General features: G+C 34.2%; 1 protein-coding gene across 1 annotated transcript in view; it reads left to right on the top strand.

Moving 5' to 3' along the window:
- The window catches only part of CTNNA3 (catenin alpha 3), a 1,620,267-nt gene that overhangs the window by 1,475,390 nt on the left and 128,106 nt on the right, over positions 1-16,771 (top strand). Inside the window, exon 14 of the mRNA XM_062214092.1 lies at positions 10,988-11,169. Coding sequence (XP_062070076.1) covers positions 10,988-11,169 — 182 coding nt within the window. The remainder of the gene's footprint in view (positions 1-10,987; positions 11,170-16,771) is intronic.

Raw genomic sequence — 16,771 nt, 5'->3', positions numbered from 1 at the left:
TTCCCACTAACCTGCTGGGTGATATTTTTGGAATCATTTCCTTTATTTGGGACACAACTCCTTTTATCTTCAATTTAAGTGTCTTGAATTTTAGAACTTCTGAGAATAAGATAATTATAATGACTTGATATCTCTATAGCTTTATTGCTTATGGAATGCATCTGCCCAGGATTTCATCTGATTCTTGCCAAGGCTCTGTGAGGCAGGCAAGGTGATTATTTTAGCTATTTTTCTCCCCCATTGTGGAAAGATTTGAACAGTTTAAAGCATTAATCATAAGTACCATTTACTAAGTCTTTAATTTATTGGTGCTATTGTTAACAGATGTGACTGTAGTTCTCACAAAACTGTTACATTAGTTTATATCACTTAGCATATAGTGAAATGGTTATAGAATGCTTAAGCTACTTGCTTGTCAGAGCAGAAATTTAAATGGAGTTCTGTATGGTAACTATTCCTGCATTTTTTCCAATATGCTACCTTTTTCTCTTTTTTATCTATTTAAAGAACAAAGAAAATTATTTAAAGTTTTTAAATGGACACATAATGTAAGCATTTCAATAGATGACACACACTACTAATAAACATAAGGTGAAAAGTCAGAAAAAATTATGAAAAAAGACCAGTCATGCTCTTAATCCATTTTTAGAGGAATATGAGGAACTGAGTATGAAAATGGACAGGAACAATATATGAAAGAAATGAACTTGAAATCCTCATGGAGGTAGAAGTGTCATTTATGGAAATGCAGATGACAAAGAAAATATAAGATCAATGCTATAAAATGTTGAACCTAAAAACTTATTATTTAGCTCTTGATTACTTCTATTAGTAACCACATTTATCATTTATATATACATACACACATAAGTGAAATATATAGATTTATACATGTCATGCATATGTATATATTTAAGTTTATCTATAATGTCACTATTCTGAAAGATTTTTCTTTTTTTTTAAAGAGTTACTTATTTATTTTGAAAGATCGAGAGGGAGAGACAGAGACAGAATCTTCCATCCACTGGTTCACTCTGCAGATGACCCCAGTGGTCAAAATCGGGCCAGGCTGAAGCAAGTAGCCAAGAACTTCATCTGGGTTTTCACATGTTTGGTAGGGGCCCAAACACTTGAGCAATATTCTGCTGTTTTTCCCAGGCCATTAGCAGGAAGCTGGATAGGAAGTGGAGCAGCCGAGACACAAACAGACACTGATACAGCACCACAACACTGACCCAAAGATGATTTTTCTTTTAAAGAACTTTCCTTTAGTAAGTGAGATATTTCTGTTCACTAATGGTTAGACTACAAGCAAGAACAATATCAGTATCAATGGCTGGAGCAAAGGCTGATATCATGTTCTGAAGTTTTAATAAAATATTCACAAAGAGCTAGAGATTGAAGAAGAGTAGGTACTGTATAATGTGGCCTGGAAATATGATTAAATTTGAACTGAAGAAATAGGAGAAGTGGATAAGATGAGAAAAGATATTAATGGGCAATATCTCAAGATTTTTTCCTTTAACAGCAAAGAATTTAGATTAATGTCAGGCTACAATGCATAGAACGACATGGAAGTGAGATGAAATAGATTGCAAAGCTGGTAGAGGCAAAAGGTTGTAGTGATCCCTGTGACATACCAATACCACATACACACACACACACACACACATATATATGTATATATATATATATATATATATATATACATACATACATATACAAATGAAATGCACTCATATGTACACACAAAGGAAATTCTAAGAATATTTAGTATTATGTCAACCAAAAATGCCATTGTCTTGAAAGATAATTTACAGGGACCAGTGCCGTGGCTCACTTGGTTAATACTTCACCTGTGGTACTGGCATCCCATATGGGGGCACGGTTCAAGTTCCAGTTGCTCCTCTCCTGGTCTAGCTCTCTGCTGTGGCCCAGGAAGGCAATGGAGGATGGCCCAAGTGTTTGGGCCCTGCACCCACATGGGAGACCAGGAAGAAGCACCTGGCTCCTGGCTTTGGATCGGCATAGCTCCAGAGGTAACTGCCATTTGGGGGGTGAACCAACGGAAGGAAGACCTTTCTTTCTGTCTCTCTCACTGTCTAACTCTGTCAAATTAAAAAAAATTACAGAAAAACAGATCAATTTTGGAATAATATCTGTTTAGAACACTGAATATAAGGAGAATAATTGCACGCAATAGTGTAGCTGCAGATCAAATAAATGTATATCACAAGGCCAGAAACAAGTGTACGTGTGTTACAATCACATTTTCATAAAACTTAGACATGGCAAATGTATAGTTTTAGAAATCAAGGTAATTGTTTTTCTTAAGAGATTATGACTGGGAGACAGAAAGAGGCTCCTGGGATACTGGTAATTTTTTTTTAAACAGATTTTATCTATTTGAAACGCAGAGTGTCAGAGAGAGAGAGATGAGAGAGAGAACAAGATCATCAATCCTCTGCTGCTTCAAACCCCAAATAGCTGCAACAGCATAGCGGAAGCCAGAAGCCAGGAACTCCAGGTCTTCCATGTAGGTGGCAGGAACTCATGTACATCCATCATCTGCTGCTGCCCAGGTGCCTTGACAGCATTCCAATAGGAGATGTGGCCCTCGCAAGCAGCAGCTTTACTCAATTTTCCTCAGCAACCCCCTCAGTCTTTTGATTCTTAATTTCAGTATTAGATAAAGAATTTCCCCAGTTTATAAAATATCTACAAATGTAAATTTTTTATTTGGGCACTTTCATACATGATTTTTAAAATTTAAATATAATGATATTTGTGAAATTGCTGTTTATTTGATAAGGAGATAGGGATGATGTTTTGTAGCTGAAGAATTGCACAATTCCATCAAATTCACAGAGACTGAAGATAGTGGCAGCAAGAAAAAGGATTGAAAATAAAAGAGCAAATTGAGTCTATAACTTGGACAGAAGGCTGTGGACAGGATAAAAGTATACAAGATAAAATGGGAAGAGCCTGTCCCTAACAGAGTAGGATGGATTCAAGAAAAGGGAAGACAGTTTTTTTAAAATGTAATTTCACTACCAGGTGATAGGCAGTATCACCGAGAAAAAGGAAAATCAAGAATGAATGGTGTGACTGAGTTTGATTTTCACTGTTCTGTGTTGGGTGTCCTGCAATGTCAGTGGCAATACTCAACACAGTATTGGAATGAAGAAAGGACAGGTTTGGAGAGAGAGTTTTGGAATCATCTTTCTAACACTGATGCTCGAAGTTAGGAATGTGGGATGAGGCATGCATATTTGTGAAATGACAAACTAGCTAACGAATATATGCATTATCTCATGGATTTATTATTTTTGTGGTGAGAGGAGTTTATAATTCACACTCAACATTTTTAAAGAACACAACTTTATTAATTACAGTCACCATATTATTACCATGGATCTCATGAACATATTCTTATCTGTCTGAAAATTTTTATCCTTTGCTCAACATCTCCCCAACCTTCACCTCCATTCTTGCCCCTGCTGCTTTTCTGAGATCAACCTTCTTTAGGTCCCACATGTAAGTAAGGTCATGAAGGGTTTGTCTTTCTCAGAGTGACTAATTTTACTCAACATAATGCCTTCCAGGTTCATCTGTGTTTTAACAAATGACAGGATTTCAGTTTTCTCATGACTGGATACCATTAAATTGTGTATTCTACAATAAATATAGACTTCAAAAGGTCATGTTATACACAGTAAATATATGAAATTTTTTTTCTTTCAATGTAAAAAATCAACAAAGCAAATGAAAAAAAAAAACAGAGGAGTGTATTTAGGGAGAAGATGATGAAAAACAGTGAAGAAGGTCAGCTAAGATTCTTAGAGATTCATGTGGGAGTTGAGGGGCAGCAGCAGTCTGAGACAGAGCAGTTGGACACAAAGGGAAGTCAAGGCCAAGAGTTCAGTGTAAAAAAAGGCGAGAAAGCCACAGAACCTTGATATGTTACCGTCATAAATGCAATGTAGAAAAAGGCAAGGGCGAAATGCATTTCAAGGATCACTTTGTCAGCCATTTCAGTTGATATAAATAAGTTAAAGTTAATGAAATTGAGAGGAAAAAAAAAAACTCAAGGCATTCTATATTTTTTCCTGTTTATTGGAAAAGTTTAGTGCAGGTGTTGGTAAGGTACAACTACCAGGGCAAATCTGGCCTGCTGCCTGTTTTGGTACAGCCCATGAGATAAAAGTAGTGTTTTTATTTTAAATGGTTGGAAAGTAATAAGAACAAAAATAATTTCACTTGATCATAATATTTGAGATGCACGGAAATGATGTGGAAGGTGAAACTAATTGTTCAGGATAAATTTTATTGGAACAAGGCCACAATAGTTTGTTTGCACAGCACTTAATGACTGTCCCTGCATTATAATAGCAGTTGAATAACGTGATAGACAGGCATGAAATGGGCAAACAAAACACAAATTGCTAGTATGGTCTTTACAGAAAAATCCTCCTGACTCTTTTTTCTGTGTTTAAAATCCAAATGAAGTGTGTACTTAAAAGTGTGTAACAGGCTAATGGAAGAATAAAGCTTTTGCTCAAAAAATAGAGGATAATGTTAAAAATAGAATTTCAAGGGTTGTCATTGCAAAGAATGAAGAAATAAATCTATTAGTATGAGTAACAACCAGCAGTTAATATCACTGAAGAATTTAGAATATGTCTTATATACAGAGGACCTTCAAAAAGTTTGTGGGAATGCATATTATGAAAAAAATATGCATGGATTTAAAAAATTTATACACCAAAAAAATTCATTTCCCCTCTAGAGTTGTTGTTTTCTACTTTAATTGCATCCAAGTATTTGCTTAAATTATAAAAATCTATCCATCATCATCTCCTTAAAACTGTGATACCTGCCTTAATAAAGCACTAAAAATCATAATAGCATACTTTTTTTTTTTTTTTTTGAACAGGCAGTTAGACAATGAGAGAGAGAGACAGAGAGAAAGGTCTTCCTTTTCAGTTGGTTCACCCCCCCAAATGGCTGCTATGGTCAGTGCTCCGAAGCGAGGAGCCAGGTGCCTCCTCCTGGTCTCCCATGTGGGTGCAAGGCCCAAGCACTTGGGTCATCCTGCACTGTCTTCCTGGGCCATAGCAGAAAGCTGGACTGGAAGAGGGGCAACTGGGACAGAATCCAGCGCCCTGACCGGTACTAGCACCTGAAGTGCCGGTGCCGCAGGTGGAGGATTAGCCTAGTGAGCTGCGGCACAGGCCAATAGCATACGTTTATACTCTCGCAGTTGACTATAAACAGCGAAAAAGATTATTAATATAAATAAATCTGTCTTCTAATTCTACTTTATGAAAACATTTTGAGGTACTCTCATAGATTACATCAGTTGATCTCCAAAACAACCTGTGAGGTAGATAATGTGTCTAGTTTACAGATGAGGAAACTTAGATTACTAAAGATAATGTGATTATACTTTGGAGAACAGTTGTGTTTGAATACAGAGAATGATAAATATCATCATAAGCATTTGGATTCTTGAATATTGTGGACATTATCACTTACGTTTGTTGACATAGGGATAGAAAGAAAAATCTTAGCCAGATTCTGTAGTTTGCGTCCTGTTCTACTTAACTAGTACTTAAAATCTTCAGCAAATCAATCAACCTTTCAGGGAGACTCAATTTCCCCACCCATAAAATTGGAATGATGGTTAACACTTCTCTCATAGGGCTACCATGAAGAGGATAGAAGTTTAAATATGTATATTTGTATGGTGCCTTAAGAATGTTTGGCATATATAAATGTTAGCTATTTTATTATCTTTTATAAAAAATACAAAATCAATGAGGAATATAATATAACACAACATAATTTCATTCAGATGGCAGTGATTCACAAAGCCTTGACAGGTACTTACATCAGCGTTCTGCCAAACTGAGCAAAGGCCTAGACATATACCTGCCCATATGCATTAGAAATTCTATTTGACCTGATTTGTCTTTTTTAAAGATTTATTTATTTGACAGAGGTAGACACATACCCACACACATACAGAGAGAGAGAGAGAGAGAGAGAGAGAGATAATTTTCTATCTGCTGGTTCACTCCCCAAATGTCTGCAATGGCTGGAGTTGAGCCAATACTAAGCCAGGAGCCAGGAGCTTCCTCTGGGTCTCCCACATGGGTGCAGAGGCCCAAGGACTTGGGCCATCATCTACTGCTCTCCCAGGCCACAGCAGAGTTGTATTGGAAGTGGATCAGCCAGGACTCGAACCAGCGCCCATATGGGATGCTGGCACTGCAGGCCGGAGCTTTAATCTTCTGTGCCACAGCGCCACCCCCTGATTTAAGCTTTACACCTTAGTTTCATTTCTTTTCCTGCAGAAAACAATTCAATGAGGAATGTTCTCTTAGAATACCTAAAACATTAAATGTTCTTTTGCGTCATATTTTGAAATTTTCATTGTGATTGAAGTTGACTAATGGCATATTTTAAATCATTTAAAGAAGAATTCAAAACCTTCAGAAAAAGTCCAAGTCCATAATTTAACATTTTCTGTTTATTGTCCCCCCTATGGGAAAGGATCAGAATTCTATAAAACTTTTAATTTTTCAAGCTATTTCTCAATGTTTGGCCCTTCTCTTGTCAGTGGTAAGTGTCTGTTGATTGTAATTCACCATGTGAGTTGAGATGTTATTAAGGAAATCGAGTGCAACCGATGAGCTCCCTGTCCATGACAGGGTCAGTCTCAATGTTATCCAATAATTGACTCTGTTCACTGCATGGCAGGTGGGTAGCAATGGCAATTATTGTCCTTTTGTTTCTGGAGAAACTTTGACAAGAGGTTTAAGTGACTTCCTCAAGGTCATATTGGAAATCAGTGACATTTCAAGAAACAGAACTCAGAATACACTTAACCAGATCACCTCTTGAATAGTTTGAGCTTTATTATAAATTTAGTGAACAATTTTCCATAATATACCAGTGTATAATTCAACATTTTATTAGATATAAAATTATAGGTTTATTAGCCCTGTCACTTAGGTTCAACTGTGGCTTCTTTATACATTCTATCTGTAGCTTTTATTGTTTGAAAGTTCAACACTTTTTCTAAGAATAAGAGATTGATAATGACCAGTTGTCAGGATGGAGAGAACTCATTCTAGTTATGAGCTGTTATTGGGTTTGTAGCTTATAATTAATATACTTGCATGTTATTTTTTATTTCAAGAGTATTGAGCTGTGTTCTAATTTATATGCCTTGCCAGATGCTAGAAGTAGTAAAGTTACTTCTTGTATTACCTGAGAAAAAATTACAAACTGTTTTTAGATGCTAAGGAAAAGTGATTGTATAGCTCATGAATTAAAAAAAAAAATGCTAATCTCATGCAACTTAAGCTTATCCTTAGAAGAAAATTAAGTAAAAATAATAGCTATGTGAACATAGTTTAATAATTTTTGTTGTTGAGTAAGAAATATCTGTCTTTTATCAAGCATTCAACAAGTGTCAAGTGTCATGGAATTTAAAAAAAACTGCCGCGGCTCAATAGGCTAATCCTCCACCTGCGGCGCAGGCACACCGGGTTCTAGTCTCGGTCGGTCGGGGCACCAGATTCTGTCCCGGTTGCCCCTCTTCCAGGCCAGCTCTCTGCTGTGGCCCGGGAGTGCAGTGGAGGATGGCCCAAGTGCTTGGGCCCTGCACCCCGTGGAGACCAGGAGAGGCACCTGGCTCCTGGTTTCGGATCAGCACGGTGCGCTGGCCACGGCGGCCATTTGGGGGGTGAACCAATGGCAAAGGAAGACCTTTCTCTCTGTCTCTCTCTCTCACTGCCCACTCTGCCTGTCAAAAAACAAAACAAAACAAAAAAACAAAAACCTGCAAATCAGAAAGGCTCAATTTATTTTCTTTATTATGTAGAAAGAATAAGTAATTAATCCTGATATTTTTATAGACAATATTTTAGACTTGTGGCTAGAGGGACTAAATAGATAATAAATATCAGACAATTGATGTTCTATTTTTGTTTGAAATTTTCCCTTGACGATTTTATAATTATAATTGTGTATATTGGGAATAGAGTGATAATTTGATGCATAGATGCAATACGTGATGAGCAAATCAGATACGACAGCATTTTCATATTCTTAAACATTTTAAAAATTTTTGATTATCAATTGTACATATTTTTGGAATACAGCATGATATTTCAATAAATATATTCAGAGCAACCATTCTTTTAATTCCTTCCTTTCATACATTTGGTATTTTTTGCTGCTGCACATTGTTGATTTGGAAAGTGCATTTTCAGTACTCTTGGCATTGTATCCAGAACCCTGCCAAGACACTCTGTCAAAAAAAAAAAAAAAAAGAAGAAAATCTAAATGAAAGATCTCAGCGAGTGAGATCCCAGTGGAAAGAACAGGGCCATCAAAGAATGAGGTACCTTTCTCTGAAGGGAGGAGAGAACTTCCACTTGGACTATGACCCTGTCGGAATAAGATCGAAGTCGGCGAACTCTAAAGGCTTCCATAGCCTTGGCAGCTCATGACTAGAGCCTAGGGAGATTACTGACGCCATAAACAAGAGTGTCAAATTGTTAAGTCAACAACAGGAGTCACTGTGTACTTACATCTCATGTGGGATCTGTCCTTAATGTGTTGTCCAATGTGAAGTAATGCTATAACTAGTACTGAAACAGTATTTTTACACTTTGTGTTTCTGTGTGGGTGCAAACTGATGAAATCCTTACTTAGTATATACTGAATTGATCTTCCGTATATAAAGATAGTTGAAAATGAAAAAAAACCAACTTGGTTTTAAATTGTAAATTGCAGAGAAAATTAATCAATTTTTAAAAAATATCATGTAGGATCTCTGTCCTTAATGTGCTGTACATTGTGATTTAATGCTACAACTAGTACTCCAACAGTATTTTTCACTTTGTGTTACTATGTGGAGGCAAACTCTTGAAATCTTTACTTAATATATACTAAACTGATCTTCTGTATAAAAAGAGAATTGACAACCTTGATGTGAATGGAAGGGGAGAGGGAGCGGGAAAGGGGAGGGTTGCGGGTGGGAGGGAAGTTTTTTGGGGGGAAGCCATTGTAATACATAAGATGTAGTTTGGAAATTTATATTCATTTAATAAAAGTTAAAAAAAATTACTTATTTGGGCCAGCGCTGTGCCATGGAGGGTAAAGTTGCTACCTGCAGTACCCACATCCCATATGGGCACTGGTTCAGAGTCCCAGCTGCTGTTCAGTTCAGCAGAGTCCCAGCTGCTGCACTTCCAATCCAGCTCTCTGCTATGGACTGGGAAAGCTGTAGAAGATGATGCAAGTCCTTGGACTCCTGCACCCACATGGGAGTCCCATGAAGAAGCTCCTGGCTTCAAATAGGCTCAGCTCTGGCCATTGTGGCCATTTGAGGAGTGAACCAGTGGTTGGAAGACCTCTCTCTGCCTCTGCCTCTCTGTAAATCTGCCTTTCAAATAAGTAAATAAATCTTTAAAAATTATTTATTTTTGAGGCAGAGAGATATAGAAAGATAAATAGGCAAAGAAAAGAGACCACTTATCTGCTAGTTCATTCCCCAAATGCTTGCAACATCTGGCAGCCAGAGGTGGGAGCCAGGAACTGAATCCATGTCTAGTACCTCTATGTTGGGAATCTAACTACATCAACTATCACTGGTGCCTTCCCAGGATTCACATTATCAGGAAGTTGGAATTAGAACCTGGAACCTGATATTGATCCCAAACACTCCAAAAGAAGACGCAGGCAGTGTAATCAGTGTCTTGAAAGCTTGGCCAAATGCCCAACCCTGCAAAGTTTTTCGAAGTGATTTCTTGTTTTTCTCATCTACTAAGTAAATTCTACTTACATGATTTAACTTTTTCAGAATGCTTCCTTTTATCCTCTACCCTGTGTACACTCTACTGTTAGAATATATTTGAAATTCCCTTTTGATGATATAATTGCATGGAAAGTCTTGTGAACTCATAATCTTTAAATTGTCAGATCACTTTTACTTCAAGATCCTTTTTTATTTGATTAAAAGTGATAGGTCCCAAGGGTGAGAATTCTGTGTCTAGTAGTTTCAGCATATACATTATTGTCTACCCATTCCCCCAAAAACGATATGATATGCAGATTAAATTAATGTGCAGGAGAGAATAGACTTGGCATGCTAATTAGGGAGAGCTGCCTTAATAAATGCTGATGATAACAGCTTTGTTTTTTTCTCTGTAATACTTTGTATGCATATATGCATCTTAGTGTGTTTATATGTACAAAATATATATACAGTCTTATAATTTATATATAAGCATATTATTTGTACATGTATAGTCTTACTATCAACCAATATATATTCAGTGTTTATGTAAGGAATCTACCTGTATGTGTGTGTGTGTGTATATGTATATCCTTACACAGGTAGACAGTCTCAAGTGACATTTTGTTAAACCTTTACCTTTTAAAATAAACTATCATGTAATTAAAAGCATATTGCATTTCTAAAAAGTGTAATATATTGCATTAAACAAGAATTAATTTAAAATTTTAATGTTAGAAGTTTTGAAGTCCCACATTTAAAGAATAGATTTACGTATTTCAGACACCAAATTCTACCTTTTTATTCTCAAATATAACACAGTTCTAGAGAACATAATTATAATTTAACTGATGTATTATTTTTAAAGCGTATCATTGTAAGAATTAAAAGAAAAATTATATAAGAAGAAGGAGGGAGGGAGGGGGTGAGGGTGCGATGGTAGGATGAGAAGTGTCATTGTGCTCTTAAAACTGTATATGTGAAATACGTGAACTTTGTTCTCTTTTTAAAAATAACAAAATAAACCTGGCATGTTTTGTTTGAATGATTTAAACTACTGAGTGCCTCTAATTTTAAATGAACATGCTTTATGGTTGTCTTACAATGGTGTTTCTACCTAAAATGCATTTGAGATAGTAGAATGAATTCACGTCTAATTATTGCATGTTTTAGGCCAAGATGACTCAGCTGCCTGAGGCGGAAAAGGAAAAGATTGCTGAGCAAGTTGCTGATTTCAAGAAAGTAAAGAGTAAGCTAGATGCTGAGATTGAGATATGGGATGATACAAGCAACGACATCATTGTTCTGGCCAAGAAGATGTGTATGATCATGATGGAGATGACAGACTTCACAAGGTAATTAGGTGGAAAATGAAGTGGAAAACTGATAATGGTTAGAACATTTGTCACATTAGTGTAAACTCACGTTTCTCTGAGTGGCAGGTGGTAAAAATCAAGTGAAAGGGAAAAGCAAATGAGATAGAATTGCAAGGTCGTGGGTGTGTAATTCTAGAGGTCTTGGTACATAAATATGGCAGAATTACTGATAGGCACTCAAAAGCTCATTTGGGATACGACTATAGCCTCTCATCTCAAGATTTTTTTGTGTGTATCATATTAACAGGTAAACCAGTTATGGTCTGTATTGGAGCTATCTGAATGACTGATTTCTGTAACTAAATAATTTTAGTTATAATGTTAAGTTTTACCATCAGGGTTAGTGGTGTATTTTTCTCCAATCATAGCAGATAGATAGATAGATAGATAGACAGACAGACAGACAGAGACATTTGAAACTACAGTGACTTACTGATAGTAATGAAAATATTTGTTTTAACTTTAAATATAATTTTCTAAAATTTGCCAAATCTAAGGCTAGGGAAATATATAGTATTTGTCCTACTACTTACCAAAATATATAAAACTACAACTACTAAAATGATTTACATCTTGATGTGTTATAAAAGCCACTGAATGGAAGGGAATCCTAAAGCAGAATCCTCTAAACAATGTGCTTTGTCTGCATTCATTTCTATCAACATATATCATAGGCAAAAATAATTTTCATAGGGAGTAATAGAATACATGTAACTTTATAATAATAATTAATGGGGAAAATGCAAGTAAGTCTTGCACTGAAATGAAGATTGAGAAAATGTTTCTAAGCTTTTCACACAAAGGACTCATAAAGAAAGAATTTTAAATTGAATTCAATTTAATTATTCTCAAATCTTGTATTGTAGTGGAATATCCTGAAAGATGTGGAAATCTAAATGGAGAACAAATACTTATAACAAAAACAAAAATATGATCCATTTGTATATAAATGATATTTAGAGATATTATAATAAATACAAAGGAAGAATGGCCAAAGGTGATGAGTAGATAATTCACCAGCTTCTCATAAAAAAGTATGACTGATGAGAATCATTTGAAAAGCAGCTAACCTAAAGCAGTGAAAATAAGTTAACCTAAAGCAGTTAAAAATTATGAAGTTGACTGAAAATTTCCAAAACAGGATGGGTACAGAATATAATGGTAAAAGCATAAATTGACATAAGCCTTATAATAATTTTGCAGTATATATAAACAAAAATATAAAAAAAAACTTTTGCTCCATCTATGATCCATTTCTGTACCTGTATTGCACTTCAGGGGATGCATTCCAAGGAAATAATCTGAAATGACAATTGTTTTATCTAAGAGTACAGAATTATTTAAAATAGAATAATTAGAATCATTAAACCAATGATGGGTTTCCATATAAAGAGTCTACAGAAAATAAACTCAATTTTTTTAAAAGAAAAAAGAAAAAGATACTTTGAACTATATTTTGTAGTACATATGTATATATAGTGGTTCTTCTATGAGTATTTCTCCATTGTTTTGTTTTATACCAAACTTACTCTTTGTGACAAAACTCAGTTCTCCTTTATATTTCCTTGAAAAAAAATATACTTCCCAGAGATTATGGAGAGTAAAGATTTCACTGCAGGTTTTATTTGAAAGTAAATAAATTAAACTTCTGTGTAAAATTTCATGGAGTATACCATTAGAAATGTTTCCAGTTTTCCTGGTTGGCTCTTAGCATTTTCTCAGTCCTTTCCCACAGCATCTGAGTGTTTCCTCCTTCTTACCATCCATGGAATAATTCAATTTTGATCCATTGCTCAGTTTTTGCATATAAAGATCCTGAGAAACTTTTCATTTCTCTTACTCCGTGTATATATGTGTGTGTGCGTATGTTTATAAATCTGTATCTCTTTGTTCTCTCTTAATCCACATAAATATATTTATATATAATGTGTGTATGTATCTGCACACATATACATAATGAATATGGCTATATACAGGTAATATAAATATACCACAATGATATTAAATAATGAATATATTCTAGTAGTTGCATTTGAATAACTTAATCATATTACATCTTTTTAATTATAATTTTTAAGCTTCTTTAATTTGTTGATGTCCTATAATACTATTTATTTTAACAACTTTATAATTTGGTTTTACATTTACCCAAGGATAGTGGCAGCAGACTAAATTTTAATCACTCCATTCACAGTTTTCCAAAAGTTCAGACTAAGGAAGAGTTGAAAAGAGCCTTATATGATGAAAATTTTCAGCACTACTGAGATAGAATAGCATGAATTTCAAATTACCTTTAACTAGAGAAGTATACACCGATTCCAACAGAGGGCTAATGATGATATTCTGTCATTGCCATTGGCCTGTTCATCTGAAGAACAGAGATTGAGATGATTAAGATGCTTCATGGAGAAAAGACATGAGAACAGATAATAAATAAAATACAGAAGAAAATTGGGCCAAAATAAGACCACTTGATATTAAGTGATTAAAGGTTGATAGGTCTGAGACTTGGAATTTTATAACACCAACTATAGAAGAAAATATTACAATTTATTTTGACTGGAATTGGAGACTTTATAAAATCTATTTTAGAAGGAAAAGAAAATACAGGGCAGATGACACATGAAGTTTGCTGGTGATTAGGAAATGGACATAAGTAGAGAATAATAAGGGTCTTAGATAAATGAAACAGGACTGCAATATGGGATGCTGGCACTGCAGGCGGTGGGTTTACCTGCTACGCCATAGCACTGGTTCCCAGAACATCCAATTGAACATGCAAGTTTTCCTCAAAACTAAAAACTCCTAATTTATTCTGCGTATTATATAATGCAATATAGTTTATAAATTTTATATATATAGACATGGATGTATGTACACACACAGAGATAACAAGGTAAATCCAACTAAATAAAAGAATTTTAGAAAAATAATTCTTGTCTCCTCAGTCATGTACTTCTTAAAACTTAGTCTGAATTAATTTCCATGATTGTATCTATTTCTCTAAACAATGTGCTTTGTTTTCAAATATATAAATAGATATGTGAATTTTTCTACAAATGAGATACATGGCTTTTGTATAAATGATAATTTAAGCTTCTTATTTACTTTTATCATTTCTCCCAGTCCTAATGTTTGATATATTTATGATGACACTATTTCATTAACAATTTGTGGTTTATTGTATGTATGTTATATATCAACTTCCTACTGTGTTTAGTGAGGGAATATCTAACTATACTCTTTCTTCTATTTTTGCCCCCTGTTCTATATATTATTTATTTATTTAGACTTCGAGGGTTTTTTTTTTCCTTTGTTCACATATCCTTGATGTTTCTGAGAAGCAACGAGTCTGCACAGCAACAGAAAGTAAAGTCATGAGTGTTCATTCAGAGAGCACACTTAATATTTGCACACAACTATGCCTTTAAAGAAATCTGCTTTTTATAACCCAACTTTCCTTCACTATACCTCTTTCTACATTGCTGTTAGGTAACATTTTTCTAAATAATTATAGTAACATCTTTCTTATTTAAGCATATAGGGTGATTTTAACAATAAAGATTTATAATATTTCCATTATGAACTTGATGTAGATAACCTTGATAGGATACAAATGAATGAAATGTGTTCCCAGCTGAAAGCTAAATTAGATTTTTCATATGGGTTAAGGTGTCCGTATACTTACGTAGAAAACAACATGTCTTGGAAAGAAACCTGAAATAATAAGCATGTGATAATATCAGCTTGATAAGTGGCAGTGAAAATCCTCTTAACCTTTCTTACTATAGAGGAGTATCAGTGTATTAATAGACACACTTACAGCTAGAAGGAAAAAAAAAAACACTGAAGAACAAAACCACAAGAAAAGAAACTGACAGAGAAAGAAGAATCCCATACAGACAGTGCACTCGAGTGGTAAAAAGAAAACTCTAACATAAAAGAAGAAAGCTGAACTAGAGAAATTTCAGTGAATTATTAATGAATTGTTTTACTGGAAGAAATCTCAAGATCATTACTGAAAAGATCCTAGTTTTAAAAAGTCTGAATTCGTGGTTTTTTTTTTTTTTTTCTTAGTACCATTACTAATTAGTGAACGTGGTGATGAAAGCTGTTTTAAAGAAATGGACAACAGAATAACTGATGAAAAAATAAAGATTGAAACATTAATTTTTTCACAGAACTTATGTTTAAGGTATACAAACTCCATGCATTTCATAAATACAGCTTTAGGAACATAGTGATTCTTCCCACCTACCCAGCCTCCCATCCACACTCTCACCCTTCTTCCTCTTCCCTCTCCTATTCCCATTCTTATTTCTTTTTTACTAAGCTATTTTCAATTAACTTTGAACACATAAGATTAACTCTACACTAAGTAAAGAGTTTAACAAATGGTATTATAAAAGCTGTTTCTCAAAAGTTGAGATAAAGGCTCTCAAAGTGTCAATTTCACTTCTATAGATTATAGAAGTCAAACATTAACTTAAAGGAGGCAAGAGATCAAGACAAGATTTTTAAGATTTCTGAATTTTTGAATATATGTAAAAGTAAGATGTACAAAATATAAAATTAGTCCTATTTCTAGTTTTATACTGATAATTTATAATAGCATACATATGCTTTATATATATATATTTAATATATGGCAGTTGAATTGATTAAGAAATTAAAAACAAATCCAACTTGAACTCAGTAGGAACCAGGAATAAGACAACAAAAACTCAACACAAAACATGTCAGATAAGCACAAATTTAAGCCTTTAAAGTCACTCATTTTGTTTGCTTGTTTATTTTTTAACCCATATTTAACCCTAAGTGCTGAATATTTGGACTTTCACGTTAATGCTCATTTAGATTGCAAAGAATCATATTGTCAGGGGAATTGAAACTGAAATCCCTGGAAAACCAAACACTGTGCCTCTAAAAATGAAACTCGAAGTGTTTTCATGGACCTGCTTTGAGGATCATCAAGAGAAGGTGATTTTTTTCTGGAATCTAGATCAAATATACAAAATATTTAAGAAAAAGAGACCCAATATATAACCTATTAAGTTAAAGGATTTGAAATTGCATAATTTGAAATGCTATACCCTGAAAGAATAAACATGCAGAAAATAATGATAAGCAAAGAAATTAGAAAAAATCTTGGCATATGTGGATAAGGTTCAGAACAACATTGACAACAAAAAATATTATTTGCGGTGACCACACTGCACAGGACACATACAAAGTTTGGAGATAGGTGCTGTAATAGTCTACTGTTTTTATATTCAGCATGATCATTAGCATTATATTTAAGATCATTAACATTGTATCTTGCTACGTAGAAATTTATGCAATGCATCCTTAAATTTCCAAGACATTTTTAAAATAATGGAAAAAAAATCTAATAGAATAAGCTTTCCATTTCAGTAGATGATAATAAAGTATAAGGCAGAAATTAAGTGGTAAAATTTAGAAAAATATTGGAGGAAAAAGGAAATTATTATGAAGATGCAATCCTGTCATAAATTATACTAAAACATTACTAATATGTAGTTTATTAGTTTTTTCATTTACACATAACAATATGTTAACT

The sequence above is a fragment of the Lepus europaeus genome, chromosome 17, assembly GCF_033115175.1.
Source record: "Lepus europaeus isolate LE1 chromosome 17, mLepTim1.pri, whole genome shotgun sequence".
In the NCBI taxonomy this organism is placed as follows: Eukaryota; Metazoa; Chordata; class Mammalia; order Lagomorpha; family Leporidae; genus Lepus; species Lepus europaeus.
The sequence above is the reverse complement of the archived record's forward strand: the minus strand, read 5'-3'. Positions and strand labels throughout refer to the sequence as shown.